This window comes from Stenella coeruleoalba (genome assembly GCF_951394435.1).
Source record: "Stenella coeruleoalba genome assembly, chromosome: 1".
Classification (NCBI taxonomy): domain Eukaryota; kingdom Metazoa; phylum Chordata; class Mammalia; order Artiodactyla; family Delphinidae; genus Stenella; species Stenella coeruleoalba.
In genome coordinates, this window is record NC_137169.1 from 171173708 (window position 1) to 171200046 (window position 26339).

At 35.6% G+C, this 26339-nt stretch overlaps 2 protein-coding genes across 10 annotated transcripts in view; one reads left to right on the forward strand and one right to left on the reverse strand.

Annotated features, from left to right (window-relative positions):
• ODR4 (odr-4 GPCR localization factor homolog) overlaps window positions 1-22305 on the reverse strand; it is a 64362-nt gene extending 42057 nt beyond the window's left edge. For 5 of the 6 annotated variants that reach the window (XR_013829008.1, XR_013829009.1, XR_013829010.1 and 2 more), the window contains exons 1-11: window positions 22172-22305; window positions 19295-19415; window positions 16965-17099; window positions 13275-13370; window positions 10576-10706; window positions 9508-9544; window positions 8462-8602; window positions 7352-7447; window positions 6445-6513; window positions 2585-2713; window positions 1785-1875 (exon numbers count right to left, since the gene is read on the reverse strand). Coding sequence is in view for 2 of the 6 variants with exons in the window: in XM_079925953.1 (XP_079782079.1) it covers window positions 1785-1875; window positions 2585-2713; window positions 6445-6513; window positions 7352-7447; window positions 8462-8602; window positions 9508-9544; window positions 10576-10706; window positions 13275-13370; window positions 16965-17099; window positions 19295-19393 (1024 nt within the window). In the remaining 4 variants the exon portion in view is untranslated. The remainder of the gene's footprint in view (window positions 1-1784; window positions 1876-2584; window positions 2714-6444; window positions 6514-7351; window positions 7448-8461; window positions 8603-9507; window positions 9545-10575; window positions 10707-13274; window positions 13371-16964; window positions 17100-19294; window positions 19416-22171) is intronic. The other variant, XM_079925954.1, reaches the window with a different exon arrangement.
• Window positions 22306-22480: 175 nt separating this feature from the next.
• TPR (translocated promoter region, nuclear basket protein) overlaps window positions 22481-26339 on the forward strand; it is a 65326-nt gene continuing 61467 nt past the window's right edge. For 3 of the 4 annotated variants that reach the window (XR_013829007.1, XM_079925916.1, XM_079925917.1), the window contains exons 1-3: window positions 22481-22619; window positions 22955-23263; window positions 24780-24884. Coding sequence is in view for 3 of the 4 variants with exons in the window: in XM_079925916.1 (XP_079782042.1) it covers window positions 22520-22619; window positions 22955-23263; window positions 24780-24884 (514 nt within the window). In the remaining variant the exon portion in view is untranslated. The remainder of the gene's footprint in view (window positions 22620-22954; window positions 23264-24779; window positions 24885-26339) is intronic. The other variant, XM_079925918.1, reaches the window with a different exon arrangement.

Sequence of the window (26339 nt, forward strand, 5' to 3'; positions counted from 1 at the left end):
TTGCATATACACCTATTAAAGACTCTATTATACATAATGGTCAACACTAATAAATTAATGGCTTTAAAATGGTAACACACACAGTCTCTTCCATAAGTGGTGGTGGGAAAACTGGACAGCTACATGTAAAAGAATGAAATTAGAACACTCCCTAACACCATACACAAAAATAAACTCAAAATGGATTCAAGACCTAAATGTAAGACTGGACACTATAAAACTCTTAGAGGAAAACATAGGAAGAACACTCTTTGACATAAATCACAGCAAGATCTTTTTTGATCCACCTCCTAGAGTAATGGAAATAAAAACAAAAATAAACAAATGAGACCTAATGAACCTTAAAAGCTTTTGCACAGCAAAGGAAACCAATAAACAAGATGAAAAGACAACCCTCAGGATGGGATAAAATATTCACAAATGAATCAACGGACAAAGGATTAATCTCCAAAATATATAAACAGTTCATGCAGCTCAATATTAAAGAAACAAACAACCCAATCCAAAAATGGGCAGAAGACCTAAATAGACATTTCTCCAAAGAAGACATACAGATGGCCAAGAAGCACATGAAAAGCTGCTCGACATCACTAATTATTAGAGAAATGCAAATCAAAACTACAATGAGGTATCACCTCACACTGCTCAGAATGGGCTTCATCAGAAAATCTACAAACAACAAATGCTGGAGAGGGTGTGGAGAAAAGGGAACCCTCTTGCACTGCTGGTGGGAATGTAAATTGATACAGCCACTATGGAGAACAGTATGGAGGTTCCTTAAAAAACTAAAAATAGAATTACCATATGATCCAGCAATCCCACTACTGGGCATATACCCAGAGAAAACCATAATTCAAAAAGACACATGCACCCCAATATTCACTGCAGCACTATTTACAATAGCCAGGTCACGGAAGCAACCTAAATGCCCATCGACAGAAGGGATAAAGAAGTTGTGGTACATATATACAATGGAATATTACGCAGCCATAAAAAGGAACGAAATTGAGTCATTTGTTGAGATGTGGATGGATCTAGTGTCTGTCATACAGAGTGAAGTAAGTAAGAAAGAGAAAAACAAATATCGTATATTAACGCATGTATGTGGAACCTAGAAAAATGGTAGAGATGAACCGGTTTGCAGGGCAGAAGTTGAGACACAGACATAGAGAACAAACGTATGGACACCAAGGGGGGAAAACCGCGGTGGGGGTGGGGATGGTGGTGTGCTGAATTGGGTGATTGGGATTGACATGTATACACTGATGTGTATAAAATTGATGACTAATAAGAACCTGTAGTATAAAAAAACAAACAAACAAACAAAAAAACAACTACTACTAAACTTTCTTTGGGTTATTTGTATGGAAATATGTTAATATAAATGTTTCAGACATTACATGCAATTTCTAAAAATCCTATATGTTCTGGTATAATGTTATAAGTCATAATTCTAGTTATTTCTTTAAAATGTATATCTCAGAAATAACTAAAAAAAAAATGGTAACACAGCTTATCTATTCTGGCAAAAATTCACACAGAATTTTTCTTTTTAAATCTTCCCTGAAATTATTAAATGTTGACAGATTTACTATTACAAGGTGTTCAACAACTTTTTTTTAGGTGGCAACTGAAAATTTTCATTCAATAAGAAAAGTAAATGATTACATATTGTTTTAAAAAAGATATATGCAGTTAAAAAGATAATATTATCTATTATATCTTAACATCTTAATATATCAGTTGAACACATGCAAAAAAAGTACTTAATATTATACTCATAACTTTTTTTTCTGGAATTTCATTCAAAAGCAGATCCTCAAATAGTATTTCACAACGATCAGCAACTGTATTCAATATATCTCTTTTCATGGCCTATGGAAAACCAAAACAAACCACAATAAGAAATAAAATCCATTTCTTTAAATCTGCATTATTTTATTACCAAAACCTGCCACATAAATGACTTCCCTGTATAATCATGTCCACTAAAATAACTAGTACGTCATTCCATTTGTCCATTTATGTAACAGGCTTATCTATACATTAATAGTTTAACAGCAAATTTACCCAGACTTCATCTAAACAGTAAATTTAAACCAAATAAATGAACAAACTTTTGCATCTGAACAAATAATGCTAGTGGTCCAAATTAGAAAATGCATAACTATGACAAAAGTGCCAGTCATCATTTTTTAAATTTCTAAATTATATTGATTACAGAACAATACCTAATAATTCTTTGTAGGTGTACTTTTCCTGTTATTTAAAAAGTTCAATTTCCCTCAGAAGAAATGATTTCAAATATACTAATATGTTACAACTGTGGAACACTTAATACACTTGTATAATCATCACTTCAAAAAGGTATAAAAATAGACATTCTACATATGAAAATCTTGGGACCAATTACCTGGTACATTTGGACTGCCCAACAGACTGGACTTTTATCAGTTAAAATCAAATGAATAATTATGAAATTTGAGATTGAAAAAAGGTAAAATTTTAAGATTTTTGAATAATTATGTTAACATGCTTCTGTTTTTCATATACCAGTTATTCCTTTTTTTTTTTTTTTTTTTACCTGTACAGCATCTTTAACCTTGGGTTTATTGCTATGAATATAAGCTCTGCATTTCACAGCACCCTTAAGGTTTACAGAGCCACTGCAGATCTGGACTGTGGCTGTGGATCTGTGGTCTGAATTCAGAAGCTGAAAGACAAAATCTGTTTAGATTCTAATAGCCAATGACTATTAATTATGTGAAACATTTAAACATTATATATGTGAGTCATTTCATGAAGCAAGAAGGAATTTTTAACTGAACCACGTGTCTGAAAATATTCCCCATAAATTTTTAAAAGGCCTTCATATTTCTCCTTATAAGTTACATGTTATTTTCTGAGTATTTTGAACATACTCTGAAATTAAATACACTACATCTAATTTTTTTCTTACTAATATAACCATCTAAAGTACCAATATTCATTAAACATACATTATTTGCAGATTACTCAGATAAGTACTATTAAGATGAAAAGATGTAAAAAGAAGATATGATCTAGTAAGAACTATTAAGATGAAAAGATGTAAAAAGAAGCTATGATCTAGTAAGAGAAGGTACACTATGCAAGACTTGCACAAAAATAACTGGAATACAAAGCAGGATGTGATAAATATGATAAAATTACAAGCAACATATAGACACTCATTTATTTATACATTTTTAACTCATAACTTTTATAGACTGAAAGTAATGCTATAGGCTTCACAGCAAAAAAAAAAGCAAGTCAACTATGCCCGTCACCAGAAAATGATACCAGTGATTGTCATTTTCACCTCACAGACCCATTCTTATTTAATCTAAGTAGGGTTAGTTTATGCTTGGTTTTGAGCTTTTGCACAGACATTTTTAACCTTATCATTTCAATAACTGCCAAAACAAGGAGAGGATCGAAACTTTGAAAGTACTACTAGAGGCCCATAAAATCACACTGGTACCGAAAATTATGATTAAAAAAAAAAATGGACATGGTAAAAATATATGTTCTAAGTGTACCTGAAATAAATATCAACAATAGGGTCAATTCTGAAGAACAGAAACAAATCATACAACTTGTGACCAGTGCTAACTAACCATGTGCCTAGGCACTAAGAAACAGTCAGGAAGTGATGAGGACAAATGGTGAATCAAAAGACTTGAATATGCAGCCACTGAAAGAGCATGAATAGTCAACGTCTAATGTAATTCAGGCAAAGGCTAAATTTTTTTTAAGAATTTAAACTTAAACACAGTCAAGGTCTTGGTAAAAAATTTGTCACAGACCAAATAAATAGTCCAGAAGATTCCAGGTCCATGCAAAAATGTCAATCATCAAACCAAGCAAAAGGGTGATGATGCTGATACTCTATTTGGAATAAGCCTCTTATGATACTTGTAGAGATCACTGATATATCAATAAGTGGAGTGGAGGAGGAGTAATGGGCTTCCCTCATCCACTAAACAGAACTTTACTATAGAAAAATAATGCTCTTTTTTACATACTTAATATCTAACTTACAATACATATTATATAACACATTTATAGCATATATATTATATATGCATAAATTAGAACATTATTTTCCAAATGGACTAGACTATATATATAAAAGACTACACACACACACACACACACACACACACCAAGGAGAAGACTTTTTAAAGAATAAAAGGACTGCTTCACTCTTTTTCGGTGGAAATGTATCTGGGCTCTATACAGGTCAACTCGCCTTGGTTTCTTTGGACTTAGGAACAAACTAGCTACTTTGGGAATCTAACCTATTCATAAGTGGAGGAACTTCTGTGATGCTGACATGATATTTTGGAAAAGGAAAGATCCCTCTGGTTATGGAGACCAAATGAAACCTTACCAAAATGGTAACATTTGGGCTAGATCTTCATGTACAGAATAGGAGTTTGACAGTCTGGATGAGAAGGGAAAAAAATGGCACTGGTAAGACAGACGGCTTGGGAAACACACAGAACTTTGAAGGCATAGAAAGCATACCTCTAGAACAGTAAGTTAGAAAATAACAAAAAGGCATGTTGAGGCCCTGAAAAGCCTTAAATTAGACTTTTCTAACTAGTCAATATAGAGCAATTAAGGAATTTTAATCAAGCAAAGTAACACAATCGGTGTCTAACCCTTACACACAATAAATACTAACTGAAAAAAAAAAACTAATAAGTAAATGAACAGTGAATGAATGCAAACTGTGATTCAGAAAGGATAATCTGAGGTAATATGCAGGATAGATCAGAAATACGGAAGATATTCCAAGAGATATACAAACAAAGGTATCAAGATTTCGGAGAATGAATCACTTTGGATAAGAATGAATAGATGGAGAGAGACTAGTTAAGAGTTACTTGTGATAAAGTAGGTAAAATAATTATGTTGTAAGGCTAATGGCACTGGGACTACAAGGAAAATAAAAGAGGCGCTATGCTGCAAAGAAAAAATCAACAAGACTTGATGAAGGGTGACTGGGAGGAAAGTGGTATCAAATACTTATTGACTACTTATTATATATTGGTCATTTTAAAGTTTCCAGCTGGCTGACCAGTGGAATTATTGACAAAAATATATGATACCATATACTATTAATTATAATAAATTATCTCATGATATTATCTTCTACTCTTCTCTCTATATTCCCATCCTCTACACATCTTCTAACTGCAATTTTATAACTAAAATAATTTTAACTGAATTGTTTAATAAACTGAGAGGTCACATAAGCATAACTAGTAAAAAGCATATAGGTAGAGGAATAGCCTTAAAATAAAGAACACTTCTAAAATCAAAAAGGAGGAGGAAAACTGAAGACTAAAAGTACTTTTAAGATACTGAGAAGAGAAATTGAGAAATGTTTAGTGGCATAAGTCCAACAACAATTTAGTAATGTTGTATTGCTGAACACAGAAAAGGAAAAGAAGAAATTAAAGCATCCTCATATGACAAACTGCTTTTGAGTCTATTTTATTCAGTTAAAAATATATATAAGTCCTGGTAGTATTTCCCTGTTTCAACATTTTCAGTGTAATTTTTTTTTTTTTTTTTTTGCGGTACGCGGGCCTCTCACTGTTGTGGCCTCTCCCTTTGCGGAGCACAGGCTCCGGACGTGCAGGCTCAGCGGCCATGGCTCACGGGCCCAGCTGCTCTGCGGCATGTGGGACCTTCCCGGACAGGGGCACAAACCCGTGTGCCCTGCATCGGCAGGCGGACTCTCAACCACTGCGCCACCAGGGAAGCCCCTTCAGTATAATATTGAAATGAAAAGTTTTCTAAAAACATGGATGTACTTTATACCCTATCTGGCCTCTAGGATAATGTCCAGCAAGATTAAAATCAAAAGTATGCATACTTTTAGGAATAATTATGTAACTTTAAATTCCAGAAAAGAGATGTGTAATTTAAAACAACCATATAAAAACATAAACCTTGCCAATACTGTGTGGCTTCTGTCAAATCAGAGGTATAAATCTGCTTCAAATTAGGTATATAACAACTCTTGGCACATCTGTGCACACGTTTTATTTTTAAGTTAAGAACTGCAACTTTGCTCATAAAACTTACAACACCAAATATCATACACATGTATATATGTATATGTGTGTACATATATATGGGTATGTATACATATATACATTTTTTCCTAATTGCTATCTACTTGATGTTAAAATTTTAATAGGATTGAGGCAATAGACCCAAATAGGTTTTATTAAAATGTTTCTTGGGAATAACTTTCTTAGAACTGAACATTCTTTATCGTCCTTTACGTCTCTAAAATTCTTTGATTCTCTAACAATCACCATAAAAACAGAAACAATTTCATTAAGCTTATTCTAAGAAATACTGTATTTTAATTTTAGATAAGGAGTATGTTAAAATATTTACCAACTGTGTTAGCACTCTGACATCAAAAGAATGATTAATTGCTTGAGTATTTCCTCTAGAAGATTTTTTCTGAAATAACACAAAAATTTAAAAAATCAGATTGTTGAGGTTGGAGTGGAACATAAAAGACAATTTAGGGACTATCCAACATACACTAAGTAACTCAGAGGGAAAAAAGGTCTTATTATTTGTTTTATTTTAGCTTTTTCTATAGATGTGTAACTTTGTGTCGTCTACATCAATCAACGTGCACTCTTAAAAACCATTAATCTCCTACTTTTATTCCTCTAAAGCAAGGATTGGCAAACTATGGCCTATGGGTCAAATCCAGACTGCCACCAGTCTTCGTAAATAAGGTTTTACTGGAACACAACCAGGATCAGTCATTTACATATTGTCTACGGCTGCTTTCATGCTACAACAGCAGAGCTGAACAGTTGTAAGAGAGAACACATGGCCTGCAAAGCCTATATTTACTATTTGGTTTTTTACATTAAGTTCACTGATCCCTGCTCTAAAGGGAGAGATCACCAAAGTTCCTCTTCAAATCAAAGATATTTTAGAAGCCCATACAGACCCCTCCTATAAAATGGTCAAACTTAGTTTTTAAACTGTTATCAGGGCAGAACATGACTTTAGTTTTAAGCAAGCAGTTTACATTGTAGAAATTAGATGTTATTTAGATGACACTCTCTCCTTTAGGTTTCAAAATTCCTATGATTTCAGAAATAATCTCCTATCATTTTCTGAGAAAAACATTTGCACTTTAGTTTAAAAGACCTTAGAAATAAAAAGTAGATGAATTGTTTTCATGAAGGCAAGGCCTAAAGAACTAAAGATAAGTCATCTTTTATTTTTCCTTAAGCACAAATAATTTCATAAGTAAGATGATTTTCTCTTAACTCACCTGTCCTTCTAATAGGTCACAATCTTCATCTTTAACTTGTCCATTAATCAAATAAATACTATTTTCTATTTGCTTGGCCCAGTGTATAAGTCCATTCTTAAAAGAAACACAACATGGATATCATTCAAATATAATGCCATCTCAATTAAACTCCCTCGAGTCGACTTTTTTCTACCTAGTATACTGAAATATTAAAAATCCCTAAGTATCAGCAATATGGCATTTAAATTCAATATCATAAACAACAAAAAAGTATATCCCCAATTTTTGGCACTTCACCCATATTTAATAATAGTTTTTCTAATCTTTTTCCCAAACTAACATTTATGTCACAGACCTAGGAGACTTAATAACCACAGTCAAATAAAATTCAATAATTCCTGTTATCTTAAAAAAAGTGAGAAAAGAGAAAGAGCCTCAAACAAATATATAAAGCAGTATTAAAGAGGAAAAAATAAGCAAGTTCCATTTACCTCTTTCAATAGGAAAAAATAAGAGAAATAAGTTATGAACAAAAGAATGGTACAGAAATACAAAAAAGAACTGGAAGATGGAAAACAAAACTAAAGATGAAGATAGTTCCCTGTGCTATACAGTAGGACCTTGTTGTTTATCCATTCTATATATAACAGTATGCATCTGCTAATCCCAAACTGTCAATCTATATTCAATAACTTGTGATAACCCATAATCAAAAAGAATATGAAAAAGAATATATGAATCACTTTGCTGTACAGGAGAAATTAACACAACATTGTAAATCAACTATATTTCAATGAAATAAATTTTTAAAAAAACTAAAGATGAAGAGAAAGCAAAAAGACCAAACAGTACATCTTCCTACATAATTATATTTTACAATGTACATAATTACATGTTAATTAACAAGTATTTATGGAGCACTTATTATGCTAAATACATTAGTATGATAACAATGTCCCACCTCTAATTTTTTAATCTGGGTAGAGTAACAAATTAGTTACCCATAACAATATTATTATAATTAGAATGCAGTTTTTGAGGATTATAAAATGAATGGCATAGACAACCAGAATAAAGGCAGATCATCTATTCAGCAATCACTAAAGAAAATTCATTTTACCCTGATACCTTTGTATTTTTCTCCAGAGTATAGCTGACAGAAGTAGTAGACAGTGGGACATGAATATTAATATATACTGTACACTCTAAAGAAAGCCATGAAGCTGATAGTCCATTTTGATACTTCCAATCTGCTGGTTTTGCAGAACTCTTTAGCAAAGGGGGAAAAACATAAAATATGTGATTTACGTAAAACACACGGAGCAATAAAACATCATAAAATGTACAACCCAGTAACTTATACAAGCTGTTATCTAATATATTTGGCCAAATTCCTTCATCAAAGGGTAATAGGTTAGAACTAAATAAAAATAAAGCATGCATTAAAAGTTCAGTATTCTTCAGCACATCCCAGGCAATCTTGGCAACTCCCTCGCCCAGTGAAAGGCTTGCTTAAAATCCTGACAAGTCCTCTGGTCCTGTAGGTCCCATATGTAGCTTCAACAGTGTCAATTCTGAAGCTTCTGATGGAGAGTAAATAATCACTGAGCAAATACTAGGTGCCAGACATTTTCCTTTCTGTTCTATCCTTGCTAACAGAATACTGCATTACTTTTTCACACTGCTTCTTTTTTTTTTTTTTGGCCACACTGCATGGCCTGTGGGATCTTAGTTTCCTGACCAGGGATCAAACCCGTGCCCCCCTGCAGTAGAAGCATAGAGTCTTAACCACTGGACCACCAGGGAAGTCCCTCACATTGCTTTTTAGACACCTTGGCAAAATGTTAGTCTGGATCCTGCTGAGTACAGACAGCCTGTTTACTGGGCACTGTGGCTCCCACAAGCCTAGACACTTTTACTGCTAGCCTCTCAAATATAATACCAGACACATAAACAAGGTAGGGAGAGCTTAACAAAAATATTTTAACAATAAAAAAAAAACACAAATTGTCCTTGTCTGTAGTGAAATTAATCATATTTCAAAAAAAAAACTACAGGTGGTTGTGGACATTAATAGGAAGAGATAGCACTGAAAATTATTAAAACTAAAAATTGAATTTTATTTAAAAATAGTTTGCAACACAGAAAAATCTTTAAAGAGCAGTTTTTCTTACCTTTGGATTATGGATATCATAAGTTCGACAAAATGTTCTTTATTAATTAAGGATAGAAATAACCAAAAAAATAAGAAAGCAATTCTTGATGATCAAAAGAAAATAAACCATCAAAAAATAAAAATAAAGTATATGCATCCAAGAGTTTTTACAAAATCATACCACTTCATGGCATGACACTTAAAGATATGTATACACATATATATGTACGTATATGTTTGTGTAAATACATATACTTACATATATACAAATTCCTCTGACTATAATACTTGTGGTACTTTAAACTATTTCCTACTGCTTATAAATCCTGCTAATCACAATGAATAGAATGATAGCTCTTACAAAACTGTCCTCAAATACAGACCCTTTTTAACAAATAGGAGTGCTGTTCTGAATGAAGTCAAGCCTGGGAATGTTTATTGGGTCAAAGGGTCTGTACATGAAACTTTCTAGTTAAATACCAAAGGAGTTAACAGCCCGCCTTCTACAGGGATGATCACTTTTTGAATTTTGTCTTTTTGCAGGTCCTAATTTATTGGGCCCTTGCATTGCTTCACTCCCTTGGTGAGGCTGCCTCATGCTTGGGAGGTACTTGCCCTGGTAATATGTAGAGGAAAGAAGCTAAGAAGGCCCTATAATTGGCTTTTAGTGTCACTTGATCTTGGCCAAAGATATAAAAATTGCCAGCTCAGTGCACCTGTGCTTTGCATTGAACATTTTATCTATAGGAACTGGAGGTAAACAAAATAAAAGCATTACTTTGCCTAAGCTGTACCTTTCTGTAGGGGCCCTAGTGTATTTTAATGTACAGGGGTGGAGAGCTGGTAAAGAGTTCAGAATACCCAGTCCTTGCCACCTCTCTCAAACTCTTTACAACCCTGATACATGATTAACAACCATTATTACCATTATTATTGGCAGTCCGAATTATGTGTTATTTACAGAAAAACGTACAAACTAAGCCTATTTTTTAAATGATGACTTAAATAAGTGTTTGGGGAAAAAACCTGCAGGAACATTATTTTGGTATCATATACTTTAGAACATAAACACCTAAATAAAAGATACTTTTTTGTAGAAGAGCAAAAGTGAAGTGTCACTCGTTCTGAGACTTCCTCGTCTGTGAAATTCCACAGTCTCTTTTTATTCATAGATTTTTCCACAGCAAATACTAGCTGAAAGAGAGGAAAACACATCAACTGAACGCAAAATAAAATAAGAAAGAGAGTGCAGAAAAAGACAATTATAATATCCTTAAGCACTCATCTAGCTTTAAAATTCCATGATGCTATCATTAAATTTCCTTTTTCTCAAAAGAAAGAGTGAAACTGATTATTAACCATTTAGATTCCATTTTTAGGGATATATAAAAATTAGGTGTTAAATAAAAAAATATAATTCACTGTCATTAATGATCAACTGAACATGATTTTGGGCAACTAACATTTAAGTGAAGTACAGAATAAAGACTTTAATTAGAATGAGAAGTGACAAGTGATTTTTAACCTATAAAAATGGAGCGTGTCACCCATTTGGCATTTCTTATTTAAATGTCACAAAAGATGTAAGGTAATAATACATAAGGGCACATAAAATATAGTAATAACATAAATTCTAAGTGAAAAAAATCAGAAATAGTGACAAAAATCTATGCCACATGTAAGAATTATAAAAATGCATACTTGATATGGGGAGAGGGTTCATAAATTTGGCTCTAAGCTTTCTAAAAATAATGTGCACAGAGAAACCCAATCAGTTCCCTAATTCGCACAGTCCATAAGCTAAACAATTGATCAGAAGAGGCATAACTTTCTTTTTTTTTTTTTACATCTTTATTGGAGTATAATTGCTTTACAATGGTGTGTTAGTTTCTGCTTTATAACAAAGTGAATCAGTTATACATATACATATGTCCCCATATCTCTTCCCTCTTGCATCTCCCTCCCTCCCACCCTCCCTATCCCACCCCTCTAGGTGGTCACAAAGCACCGAGCTGATCTCCCTGTGCTATGCAGCTGCTTCCCACTAGCTATCGGTTTTACGTTTGGTAGTGTATATATGTCCATGCCACTCTCTCGCTTTGTCCCAGCTTACCCTTCCCCCTCCTCATATCCTCAAGTCCATTCTCTAGTAGGTCTGTGTCTTTATTCCTGTCTTACCCATAGGTTCTTCATGACAGCTTTTTTTCTTAAATTCCAATATATATGTGTTAGCATATGGTATTTGTCTTTCTCTTTCTGACTAACTTCACTCTGTATGACAGACTCTAGGTCCATCCACCTCATTACAAATAGCTCAATTTGGTTTCTTTCTATGGCTGAGTAATATTCCATTGTATATATGTGCCACATCTTCTTTATCCATTCATCCTATGATGGACACTTAGACCCAGCAATCCCACTACCGGGCATATACCCTGAGAAAACCATAATTCAAAAAGAGTCATGTACCAAAATGTTCATTGCAGCTCTATTTACAATAGCCCGGAGATGGAGGTGTAACTTTCTTAATAATGATATCAAAAGAAATTTCTTCAAAGACAATATTATGTAATATAACAAAGTTCTTAGCAATGACCTTATGGGAGACAGTGACGAGTTTTATAAGGTTACTTCATATATTGTCCCTCAATGCAGGTCCATGGAAACAAAGTTAGATAATTAAAATGCTACAATTTCTGAAATAGGGCATTTCTAAAATCTTACATGCTTCTTAGAAACAAAAGAGATACAAAAAGCAAGAGGAAGGAGGATCTACTGTATCTCTCTAGCACTGAGCCCACATTCAACCCAACAAGAGGATGTACAGCCAATGCTATTAAATACACATGGATATAGATTACATTTCAAAATGCCAAATAGGATGAATGATTGTAAAAGAGGTACATTTATTTAAAATGGTAAAAATGGCAGAAGGTTGAATAACTTGCCAGGGGAGGGATTATCACCATTTTCTTCCTTTACCCCCATAAGTACAAATATCAAAGGTTTGAAGGTGGGATATTTGATGGGAGAGAATGTTACAAAACTGGAAGAATCTGTAGCACCTGGATTCTTAGCTGTACACTTTTTACTAGAAAAAGGTTTGGAAGGATTCTGTGGGGTTTTGCACTTCTCAAGATAATGAGGTCTCCTTCTCTCTTGGGGTGGAAAATAACTTTTGAAGGCTTATTTGGATCTTGAGTACTAAAAGAGATGAAAACTGGCTGCACAGAGTTTGCTTTAGGTCTGGGCTTAAGGGGAAACAGCTTGTGGACCCTCACATTTACTTGTAAACCATGTTACCCAAATGATTGACACAGGAATTAAACAAAAAGCAGGGGATTCATAATAGATACTCGGTCCAGAAATAAAGAATAAGTATCTGACTGTTGTTACTTTATGTCTTACTTTCAGGATCCTGAGAGAATTGAAGAGATGAAGAATTGCAAAACCTATTAATTTCACATTACAGAAATCACCTGGAACTAAATGGAAGGTCTAGCAGAATACTGCTACGGCACAAGAAAAATTGTTAAACCATTATAACTTGTTTCACAATAGTAAAAAGTTATCTTTAAAATAACGACTATTTTAAAAATATGTAGCATTTGTTGAAAATATAAATACTGACATGTATTACACTCAAGATACCAAGCAATTGGGTGGAAAAAGCTGTTTCAACATAATCCCAGCATAGAGAATTAATCTAAATATGACTAGGATCACTGTATACAAGTATAATCAATTAAGATATAACTTTAAGAATTTTTGATATTTCAGACTTACTCTATGTAGGGTATTTTGAAATTCATTTCCCATTTCTAAAGTTGTAATAATAAATACTCCAAGGACTAAAAGTCCCCCTGGTAGCATTCTGGATACCTGTAAACAGAAATATAGTATTAGCTAACAAAAGCATTTGACATTATATGCAATCTTTTGTGTTTGAGAAGTTAAATATTAAATCAGCAAATGCCTACCTAGTACCAACTATATGCAAAGCATTGAGGTAGGGGCTTTGAAAAAAATAGTTAAAATATTGAGAAATGGGGACTTCCCCGGTGGCACAGTGGTTAAGAATCTGCCTGCCAATTCAGGGGACATGGGTTCGAGCCCTGGTCTGGGAAGATCCCACATGCCATGGGGCTACTAAGCCTGTGCACCACTACTACTGAGCCTGCGCTCTAGAGCCTACAAGCCACAACTACTGAGCCCACGTGCCACAACTACTGAAGCCCACGCGCCTAGAGCCTGTGCTCCACAACAAGAGAAGCCACCGCAATGAGAAGCCTGCGCACCACAACGAAGTGTAGCCCCCGCTCACCGCAACTAGAGAAAGCCCGCACGCAGCAACAAAGACCCAACGCAGCCAAAATGGATGAAAACCAAGATGAATGGGGTGTTATTATGCACACAATCTTCCTAGAGTGTCCTTAACTTTTTACCTTAAAACTACTTTATAAATAAAACCATTTAATAATGACACTCTTTAGCTACATCAATAAATAAACTCCTTTCTCCTAAGATTGAAAACTAAAATACCTCCTAAATTTTTCAAGGGCTTCCACTATCAGCTAAATAAAATACAAATTTTTATCTTAGACTGGTATTGCAGACTCTCTAAAATCTGGCTGATCTGATATTCAGAGCCTCATTTGATACTACTTCCCATGAAATATTCAAGCATCAATCACAAACTTCTCACTGTTCTCCACATATATAGTTACGCTTTCTAACTCTATACTTTTACTCAGGCTGCTCACTCAGCCTGAAAAGACTTTCTCTTACACGTCTACATGTCTGAACTCTACTGAATACCTCGAAGTCAGCTTGAGGAAGCTGCCTTCCCTGATCCTTTGATCTCCAAATTCCTGCAGGACCTCAGTGTAGTTTTCCCATGGAGCTTATCACATGAACCTGTACTATGGTTATGTCTGAACCTTACTAGTTGATCTGGGAGCTCCTTAATGGAAGAAGTTAATTCTCAACTACCTTTGTATCCCTATAATATTCAGCAGAGTCTGTGATTTGAGCAGAGGGGGTCCAACTTGAAACTCCATTGTTTCCTGTTGTTTAGCTTTACCTCAATTTTTAAAACCTTCTTATTGATATTGGGCATTTATATTATTTCCAATTTTTCTGTACCTTAAAATAATATTGGTTAAAAATCCTAGCAAGTTTCTGTGTTCACAGGATTATTTGCTTATAATAAATCTCCTGAGGTGGATAACTAGGTTAAAGGGTCATACATATGTTTAAGGATTTTGACACATCCTACCAGTTTGTCCTGCATAATATCTGTGATTTTCCTTCCACATCATTGTGGCTAGTTCTTAGTGCCACATGTATTCCTTTCTACCATCTATACTCTTAGTGCTCTGGTTACCTTTTATGTATTTAATGTATGAGCAAACTGATCACAAAGTTAAGTCTTCAGAAAATTAGATACCATAGTCTAACCCCTAATATATTTGCATTATGTCTGCTGGTGGTTCCCTCTGATTTCATAAATTCTGTTTACTACAGTGACACAAGCTTGACATACATAAATAAGGAATAAAGTTTTCATACTTAGCATGGGGAACTTGCACATCTTTTGAAAATCATCAACAAATAAAATTAACCATTTCTTGCTAGAGGTAAAAAGTTTATTTGTTTTACTACATAAATTTTATGTTTGTGTGTATAGATGTATATAGACTAGACATAGATATAGATACAGGTATGTAATTTTACAGAAGGCCAAAAGCAAAATTAGAGTAGAAAGTTATTTACAAACCATTGGAAATATAAGTTTAAAATATTTAATATTTCATTAGAAGATGGTATTAAATATTTATTGCATTTTTCAAAAATATAACTACATACTACCCCCCCATCACAAATGCAGATAAACATGTGTGTGTGTTTGAAGATTTAAAGATAATTGGAGAAGGAAATAATTTTATTTTTACCTTACTTTAACATACTTTATTGGATGATATAATCCATTCAATAACTACTTTTAAGTGAATTTACTCATCATTCTCTCTGACTCACCCCAAATCTGTTTCCTCTTCATGTAATGGCAACGCCATCTTCCTAGACCCAGGCTAAAAAAAAATCTCAATAATCTTTAGCAACTCTCTCACAATCTCTTTTTACTGCCAATCTACTTGGTCACTGAATCATCTTAATACTAGCTCTTTCTCTGAAATGTTTTGGCAATGAAGTTTTAGCCCACTGCTTTAGTTTGCTTATTTATCCATTCACTTATCCAACATTTTGGAGTTCTCACATAAACCATGGGAACACTATGCCTGGCACTAAGGATACGGCCATGAACAAAAAAGACGTGACCCCATCCTCAGGAAGCTTGCAGTCTAGTCACTAGCTCATGTCACCTTTTTTTGAACTATTACTGTAACTATATTTTCTGCTCTCTCTCTCTCCAATCCCTCTACTCTCCATTTACACTGTACCAGGGCACTGCAATTACTTTCTCAATTATTGGCAGGATTATTTCTCAATCCTTCTCAATATAGGGAGCTCTGAAAGTCTACCATAGAGCTACTGGCTCCAAAAGAACTCCTTCCTTCCTAGAATGACACTTCAAAACCATCCATAAACTGGCCCCATACAGCCTTATGTCTAAAAGCATTCTTTTATATACACCATGCTTCAATTACACCCAATTTCGTGCTATTCTAACATACCTTTAAATTTCATGCCGTTGGGTCATTTATCCACTGTCCTTTTTGCATTCAATGTGCTCCCTGACTTCTACTAGCAAAGTCCTATTCATCTTTCAAGTTCAGAGCCTTCTGTGAAGCTGTTTGAATCCAACCTTTGACAGATATTTAATCATTCCCCACTCTATATTCCTATAGTACTGTCCTATTTTTATTCACTTCTCTTACAATTTGTTTTGGTAATAATGTCTTTCACTTTGCTTAAAATATAAATTCTAAGGACATTAAAGAAAAATTTAACCATCATTTTATTTCCTCAGTACCTGGTTTAAGTCTTTAAAATAATTCTGACCAGCAACAATGTTACCAATAACTAGTATCATTTTAAAATAAGGAAAAACTGGAAATAAGGTAAATGACCAATAACAGGATATAGGTTAAAAAACACAACAGATAAAAGTTAATAATAGAAAAGCATAGTGTACAAGATCAAAGGCTTTCAAGTCACACCACCTGGGTTCAAATCCCAGTTTCACTACCTATTACACTAATCTTGGGTGGATTACTTAACTTCAAGTAAGAAAATACTTTTTTAAAAACTAGATGCAAGTAATCAATAAATAAAAAATATAATCATGGAGGAAACAGAGCAGAAAATACTTCTATTTTTGACATACTACCCAAGTTTTGAAAACTTAAGAATGAGTACTCTGAAATCCTAGTCTAGTAACCTGAGGATAAGGTACTTTTATTTTGTTAGTCAATAAACACAAACTTAACTATATAAAGAAACAAACGTGATGACCTGGTTGGCATGTTCTGTGGCCCATTCTTCATCCAAGTTATCCAACTTAGCTTTGGAATGTTTGGAGCTCTCATCTTGTTCCTCTTTGGGTGGCGTTCTAGTGGCAAGAATCACGTAATCCTTTTGTGAAGAACACTTAAAAACAAATTAGAAAAGCTTATTAGGGTGATAACTGACTGAGGAATCCAAAGCCCTTATGACGTGCAAAAACTGAGCAATATTTATAGCAGCTTAAATTGTTAACACCTGTATTATACCAGAATCTACAGAGAAAACGATTTTCATGGATAGCTTTACAACATTTTCCTCACATGTTATTTATCTTTTAATATATTTAATACCAGCTCCTTATTTGTTTGGGCAACCTGAATGTGAATCATGCAGTGGTCCTTAAAAATGGCTTACTGGAACAGATTAGACAGTTCAACAAATATAAAAACCCAATAAAATAAAGCAACAAATGACCTTGTGCATCTTACTTTCATAAAAACAATGATAGTGGGGAACTTGTTCATGTGTGTCCACAGAAAAACAAAGGTGAAGTGATATTAGATTTATGTTCCTCAGTTTTAATAACAATTAAATGCTAACCAGAAGTGGGAAACCTAAGGATAAATTTAGGGAAAATTTAATAGCTCAGTCTCATTACAGTGAAAATTTCCTATAAAGAAAGAGTAAAAATACAAGTTAGCATGATGTTATCCTCACACATGACCTGAAATTCTAATCACTAGTGTCATCCTGGAACGGAAAATAAAGGAAGAGAAATTATTTCAATAAAAGTTATTTCCAGAAAGTTACATTGAAGTGCACAAAAGGAAAAGGTAGGTGCTGATTAAGAAAGCTCTTTCTTTTCATAAAATCTATGATTTTGAAAAGAAAAAGAAACTGACCCTAGGAGTAGGAGAGAGGCAAGCCTGAAAGCTTGAGGGGAAGGCAAGAAAAGTGATGAATCCTGGAATAAAGAGAAAGAAGAAGCATGTAGAATACTGAAAGGAATGAAAAGGCAGCATGAAGAGAGATTGGAATTCTCCCTAAATTGTGGGAGACTTATACGTAAGATGGTAGTTTTGCTGAGCTCTAGAAACAGCCTATGTGCTGTAAGGCAAGTTTGGAAGAGGGTATTTCTCCCTGACCTTTCACCTTTACTGATCACTTCTGTTCCTAGCAAAAAGAACCCCATACTAGATGTTAAGTAACCTGAATCTAAAAGAAGTTCAGATCGTTGCCAGGAGAGGTCGTCTGGCTGTCTAATGAGAAGCCTCAGAGGGTGGTATTACCTGGGTGAACAGTGCAGGGTCTGCCCTCTGTCTTACAAGTTAAGAAATCGGATTTGTGAAAACTCTGAGAATGTACCTGTCTCTTAGGGCTACACTAACATTACCTAAGATCATTCAGAATGATGCTAAAACTAGAATACCATGAAGGGATGTGAACATGTAAGTCCTCTGCATGGTGCATTCTTTATAAGTAGGCAACACAGGGCATCAAATTATAAGAGAAAGTAGCTTGGGAATGTGGATAGAATCAGAACAAGTTAATTATCCAATTTGAAGGTTCTAAGGCATCATGTTAAAATATCCAGAAAGAAATCTGCCTCCAATAGGGTTTTATTTGCTATTAGGCCTCAAAATTAATCTTTGGACCAGAGTACACTCTCCCCTAGTGTTTAGATGTATGTAGCCAGTTTGTTTGTGTGACTCTCCTTTTTTCATTTCTGTGTACTGCTGACAAGTCCTCCCTGCTGATTAACACATTCTTCCTTCAATTATAATAAATCAGTGGGTGCTTATGCTTTTTAAAGTAACTGTCCAAATATCTGTTCCATTTAGTTTGATTTTTGAGCCTTAACTCTAAGAGGGAAATAAAATTTGTGTAATGTCCAAATTTCTCTCAGTCCCTTTCCCTCAATCTCCACTGAATCAATATTAAAAAAAAATTCAATAAATGGGTATGGTAATATACAATAAAATATACGACCTATATTTGCTACAAGTCTGAAATAAGACAAACTAGAAATAAAATTGTAAAAAGCTACCTTTGTAAAGAATGGGACAACCTGGAATTAAAGGGGTGCAAAAATCACTTTGGAAAGACAATAAAACGTGAATAATCTGGTCAGTAAAATTCTAATTTTGCAGTGTCTACCTTATAAGTTACTTTTACATTGTCAAAAGGGAATGTGTGCTGACTTGGGCAAACCTGGGCTACATTATTCTTCTTCATTCCATCCCTCCATCCCCTAACTTGAATTTATTGTTAAATAGCATATTTTAACTTTAAATAAACAAATTTGCTTTATCAGTAAATACATAGGAAAAGATACATACCTGTCCTATTAAAAGACCAGAGACAAAAGCTTTTCCTTGGAGACTGATGTTTGAAAGATACTGGCCGACAGTCTCTTCTACAATGTAGGTTCTTCCCATTATTAAGAACTAATTCAACCTCCTAAATTACAAGAAAAAATATAGAGCATTTTTAGGCAAAAAATATAATTTGCAATGTTTTCCTCATGGGGGTAGTATAAAGAGAGAAGTTGTACTACCCTGATACTACTCCATACCTTACAGTGATTGCTTATTCAATAGGATATTCTTTCTTGCAAAGTTTGAATGTAGCTTCAGAATTCTCAACAGAGTGTTGCAGGAAATGACTACCAATCAACCAGAGTTGACATGAGCGATAAAACCTACTCCCATACCTCAGATAATGAAGAGAACACTAAACTACTAGTAGCCAACACACCTGATTTCTTATTTAGATCTATTACTCCTTAGTTGTATCATCTTTGGTAATTTACTGCTGAGCCTCACTGTGTTCATTTCTAAAACAGAAAAGATGATAATTTCTGAGTTGCTCAATGGGAGGTAAACGGAATCAAATTCATGTATTCAGTAAGCACACTATAAAGAACTACTATGTGCAAGAAATTGTGCCAAGTGGGATGGCACGAAGATGAATAATACTTGGCCTCTGCCCTTGAGTAACTCAGAGTACAACTGGAATGATGGAAGTAGACAAACAGCAATACAATAATAACAAACATTTGTAGAGCTTCCATTTTGTGTAAGGCATTGTTCTAAGTACTTAACATATGGTAACATTTAATATTCAGAAAAACCCCCATGAGGTAGGGGACATATATACACGCTTGTTTTATAGATTTAGAAACTGAAACGAAAAAAAGTAACATAACTTGCCCAAGCGATAAAGCTGGTAAGTGGCAAAGGTAGGATTTCACTTCAGGCAGTCTGGCTCTAAAACCCATTTCTTAAATAGTATTCTTAAATACTGTGCTCATACTTAGGAGTCATACCCAGTCTCTCAATTAAACTTTCACTAAGGGGGACTCCTGTTCTACCCTCTCGCGAGTTTGGGGATGAAAATCAGCATATTCCTCTGACTGGCTCATACTCCTTTGATTTGAGTTTCTGTAGCTTAAAATCAAAGATGCTGAATAAAAGAGGTAGGAAATAATAAATGATGATCTCAAGGAGTTCACATTCAGTGTGGGAGAAACAAATGTAAAGACATGATTCCAAAAAGCTATAAAATAGCCACAGAGAGACTGAAGAAACACAGTTGCAGCATTCTGAATAGCGGTAATAGTCACTTAGGTCCTGCAAAAAATCCCAATCTTATTCAGGACAACAAAATCCAGGCAACTATAGATGTGCTGGGGTGGCTTATCTGACATCAGTAAAATAAACTGCCAGTCACAATGACTTGCATTACTCTAAAACTAAAGCCCAGAGAATCGCTTCCAGTTTGAAATGGCCTATTAGATGGTCTTTTTTCAAAATTCCTGTTCGGTTTTGTCTCAAAATGCATTAAATGTCTTCTTAGCTCTCAGGTTTGCCCTTTTTTTTTTTTGGCGAAGTCTAGGACTGCCTGTCTAAATCATTAATGCCTCTATAAAGTTAAGGGCTTTCCACTTTTACCACCTTAAGGTATGCATTTCTGTGTATTAAACTTTCTTCTACTTCATCATGCTATTCTACTCTTTTTCCTTCTGCCCTAAAAAATTCTTAATTCTTACAAGAAATAGCAGTTAACAGTGACTCCAAGGTTATGATATGTAACTTTCTAATCTTACTTTTTCCAAGGTGTCATCTACTAGTCACGTTAACGTGTAAGAAACTGAATGCAACAGAAAGATGAAAATCTTTGGGTTATGAAATCTGGTTGACTGTCGGATATTTTTTTTCTTTAGTGCTCCTTCAAAACTTTGAAATGTAGCTAACCATACTTTATAAAGGACGCTAATAAAAACGTAGATCTTCTCTTATACAGTTCAATTTTTCCTGAAATGCTGTGTATCAGCAGAAGCTTTGCAAGTTGTCCAAACGCTGACTTCAGACCACTCAACTTCCCTGGACTCTATTTTCCTAGTCTACAAAATAAAGAATTTGGATCATAGCAGGTCGGAAAATCTAATTTTAGGATTCTCTAAGTCCAAGTACAGAACATCTGCATTTTCCAAATGGTAGATCAATAATGATAATATTGTGGGCCTAGGACATAATACAGTACTGCACATACCAGCAACCTTAATTAAAGTGCTTATATAAAATATTTTGGGGGAAAGAAACAACCTTAAGCTCCTTACTGCTATTCTCAAAGGTTTGCTACTGTGGGAACTGTAGGGAGGATGACATTAGTAATGCTTTATTTTCAATAAAGAATTTAACAAATTCTTTTAGAAGAGTAATCAAACATGAAATAATCTACGGATTCTGCTTAGAAGTCACAGAACTACAATTTGGAAACAAGTAGTTCTGTTACGGTGGCAGGGTAAGAAGTGGTTTTTAAGAACGAACGTGTTCAACAACTTCTGTTCCAAAAGTTTTTCAATTTTAACAATATAAACACAAGGCAACATTTTCTGTAACGTTACCTTAAAACATACAAATAAAAGCTACACTCAAACTCCTCTTGGCTTTTTAAAATCCTCTTCCTGGAAAATAAACCGAGCTCTTTAAATTCCTATTAAATCACTGTTACCAACTCTGCCACCAAAAAACCGAAAAATCTAAGTAAGATAAGTCTCATAACTGGACTTGAGTGTGTCGCACAGGAGTGACCGTCCATATAGTTCCTATACTCTACCCCTTTCTGTCCTCCTTGAAAAGGCAGTTCTCTGTGCCCGAGTGCACACACATCACACACACACACACACGGATTCCACCCTCAGGCTGACTCACCTGTACTCAGACTGTGCACGCGTGGCAGACAAATCTGTCGAACTGTCAGACCACCTGAGAAAGGTGTTTAGAGTGCAAGTACCAGCCTCCAGGGACCAGATTCCACACCGGTCCCAATTCCACAGTCAATGAATTCATCAGAAAGCGACGAACTTCCCGCACCTCACTTCCTACTCCACACCCGGGGTCTCTGGAGTCAGGTGGCTCAGATTGATGACGCACGCTGGCCCCCTCCTTTCACAGCAGCGCCTCAGCCAAACCGACTGCGGTCGCCACCCCGCCCCCTTCCGGGCGCCATTAAGAGCGTGGCGGTAGCCCGGCGTCTGCCGTCCGGCCTTGCCGGGACCGATGCCCTCTAGCGGCCCAGTGTCTAAAAGCCGCCAAAGAGGACGACCCATGGCATCCCGGAGCTGTGACAGTAAGGTCGCCCTCCTCTTCAGGGAGGAACGTAGGTTAACGGGTACTGTGTGGCGCCACCTCGCGGATAAGTGGTCGCGCGGCAGGCAAGGAGAGCCGGGGGGCGGGGAGAAAGGAGGAAGCGGACTTGGTGGTGCGGAATTGGGCTCACGGAAGGGATTGGGGAAAACTACGTTTCCCTGAAGCCTACGCGGCTAGAAGCGGGTTGAAAAGGGGGCCGGAAAGCGGAGTGCACGACAGGGGTCAGAGACTGCCTCTGAGTTCGGATTCCCAGGGTGCACAGCTTCCGGTGATTGCGCGCGCACTGCGGACGCGGGCGCTGCGGCGCGTCTGGTGCAGTAGTTAACGCGGGACTCGATTTCCCAGGGTCCCGCCGCTTGAGTCTCCGTCGGGCGGGCGCGCGCGAGACACCGAGCGAGGTGGCGGAGGCGGCAGCCCAGGCTTCTGGGTCCTCTTCGTCTTCGTCTTTCTTCTCCGTTTCTGCTCCGTCGGCCGCTGCCGCCACGGTCCCCGGCCCGATCGACATGGCGGCGGTGTTGCAGCAAGTCCTGGAGCGCACGGAACTGAACAAGCTGCCCAAGTCGGTCCAGAACAAACTTGAGAAGTTCCTTGCTGACCAGCAGTCCGAGATCGATGGTCTCAAGGGGCGGCACGAGAAATTTAAGGTGGAGAGCGGTAAGTGCGACGCTCTTCGCGCCCTTGTTTCTGGGCGCGACCCCAGCGATGGCTGGTCTCCCCTTGCAAGCTCGCACCATCCACGGCTTCACTGCTAGCTAGCATCGCTTCTCTGGCTCCGTGGGCACCATAGGCCTTCTCGTAACTGCTTCCCTCACAGTTTGATACGAAGGAGCCTGTTTGTTTGTTTTTAAAATGTGAATCCACATTGAGTTCCTGTTTTCTTTGTAATTAGGGTGGTCTCATTTAGGGACGCCTAACGTCTGACAAACAGAAATTGTGAAGATTTGGGTCTGTTTACACCGGACTAGGGGTCTGCGACTCCTAATTCTTCTAAGCCTAGAGTACCCTGTCTGTATGTTGCACGTTAAATGATAGTAATTTCTGTTCTGTTTTCTAGTCATCTGCCTTCAAAGGCCTATGTCTTTAATGATAACTTCCTGCACTTGTTCTGAGTCTGTCTCGCTCTGGTCCGTTTTGTGTTCACAAGAACGAGTGGATGCATAAGGCAGCGCTGGAAACACAGTGCACGTGCAGTAAATGTTTAATATATACGACTTCTTTCTAAAAGTTGGACTTTGATAGAAAATCTATTAAGACCTTATAAATACCTGTAGTAGACTCTCAAATAAGAAAGTTCCTCACAATGGTGACTTGAATATCATTGAAGAAATATTAAGAGCATAGTAATTACCATTAGTAAAATACAAACCATCTGTTGTGTGTCCTGGTTTACCAGGTTGTGTGTCTTGGTTTTTTTTGGGGGGGTGGGCGGGCGGTGCGGGATTGGTAACTGGTTTTTGCTAAGTGGATTGAAAGTTCTGAAGAAGTTTTCATTTAAAAAAAATAAATAAAATTACCAAGGAGAATTGATGTTGAAAATTAATTCTCTGAATCCCAACACTGAATATAGTGCACTGCATTCTATGTGTTAATTTACAGAATAAATATTGAGCGTATTCTATGTGCTTCTAATGTGTTGAACAGTACACTATCAGTCGCTTCCCTTGGAAAGTTAACATGTTTATTTTTACATAAATTTAGTAATTTTATATGTTCAGGCATTATTTTGGCTATTTTAAGACAAACCTTTTTAAAGCAAAGCAGTTTTTAACCTAAATAATTTTTTCTCCATTTAATAAATATATTTTTTTGGTCTGCTTTATGCCAAGAAGTCTACTGATGTGTGGGGAAAATACTATGATAAGTGAGACATGTTGCCTGCCTTGAAGAATTTCATAATCTTGTGGAATAGGCAGAAAAATAATTTGTTAAGACCCTCTCAGGCCTTATTTTCTTTTGTCATTTTACATATGTCAGTTGGAAATGTTGGATTAAAGTCCTTTTCTGTACTCGATCTATTTATCTTTACTCAAATTCTCTCTTATTTGGAGTGTGGGTCCCAATACTATGTCTTAAATTTTAAAATCAAGGTTATCAAAAATAAGTAGCAGTGTCGACAGTGTGTACATGTATGTTTGATTTTTTTTTTTTTTTTTCCTCTGATCATCTGTAGAACAACAGTACTTTGAGATAGAGAAGAGGCTGTCCCACAGTCAGGAGAGACTTGTGAATGAAACCCGAGAGTGCCAAAGCTTGCGGCTTGAGCTGGAGAAGCTCAGTAAGTATTTAATTATATCTTTCTAATATTAGAGTATTGAGGTCTTCAGATCCTCCTTTGTATGCTTTGGAAACATTTATTTACTGTATATGAAAATACTGATTGTCCTTGTTTTCATTTCTGGTAATATCATGTTTTTTTCTTTCAGTGTGATTTTTTTTCATTCAGTGGTAAAGACTTTGAAAGAGTCCAGGGCTTAATGGTCAGGAGGCATGGGTTCTAATTCTGACTGCTATTAAAAACTCTTATGTCATATGTAAATCATAACAGTGTTTGAATATTGTTTATAAAATGGCTAGAGCCACTTGTCTATCTACTTAAACAGCTGTACAGGTCAAATGAGGTATATATGAAAGCATTTTGAAAAGGCTGAAGCATTATCCAACTGAAAAAGTAAAGAGAGTGACTTAATTATTTTTATGTTGTTGAAAAATTAAAGCCTATTAGTTCCATTATTATATTCATGTTTTAACTCTTGTTATGATATTTATAACTACTTATGAACCTCAGGATGTAATTTCCTCTTTAAGGCCTAATTCCATTGAAAGATGAACAGCTGTTTTTCTTCTTAATTAATTTTCTTACATCATTAAGTCCTAGAAAGTACACAAGATCTTAAAGGTCCTGACATTTCTTGGGAGGATGATGTGTTTTTTGTGCCTTGTTTACAGAGAAAAAAGCGAATGTCAGGAAGATCTTTATAGAGTAGGGGCATAATATTTGTTATTAGGTATAGCTGGATTTTAATTTCATTGGGAATGCAAGAAGCTAATAATTAAGAGAATGGCTGAAACATTAGTCTTCTTTCTTAACCAAGTCCATGCCCATCAGCTGTATGTTTGAGTCAAAACCCTTTTCAACTAATTCTGGCACATCTCATTTTTAAAACATGTGATGTATACATATGATGGTATGTATATATGTGTAATGAGGGTATGAATACTTGAGTAGCTACATCTGATTTATCACCTGTACACAGTTTTGTCTTGGCATAAAAAAAAAGGTTTGTAGAGCAAAAGTGCTAAAAAATTTCAAGAAAATGACTGTGATCCCAGCTTCTTTTATGAGATCCGGAAAAGGGAGAGGGAGGAGAAGATGGGGATAAACCTAGATAGACATGCCTTCCTGGGGTGTACAGTTTATATTTTTATATTTTTTTAGTTTGGAAGCAGTAAATAACATTAAAATGACAGAAAATGTGGACAAATTTAGCAGGTTTTTTGTTTTTCTTTTAATAAACGAATTGTTTAACTTGGAAGTAATAATAATGTATTTGTTCATTAAATTACCAGCACATAACATAGACGTGTTTCAGTGGAAGAAAGTTTCAGAAAGTATACTCTTCCTAATTATTGGAATATGTTTAGAAGAGAAACTTTAGGGGAGATAGCTCATTATGAGTAGAGATTGTGGGACTGAAAATTCAGTATCAAGCATAGCTCTTTTTAGCGTGGT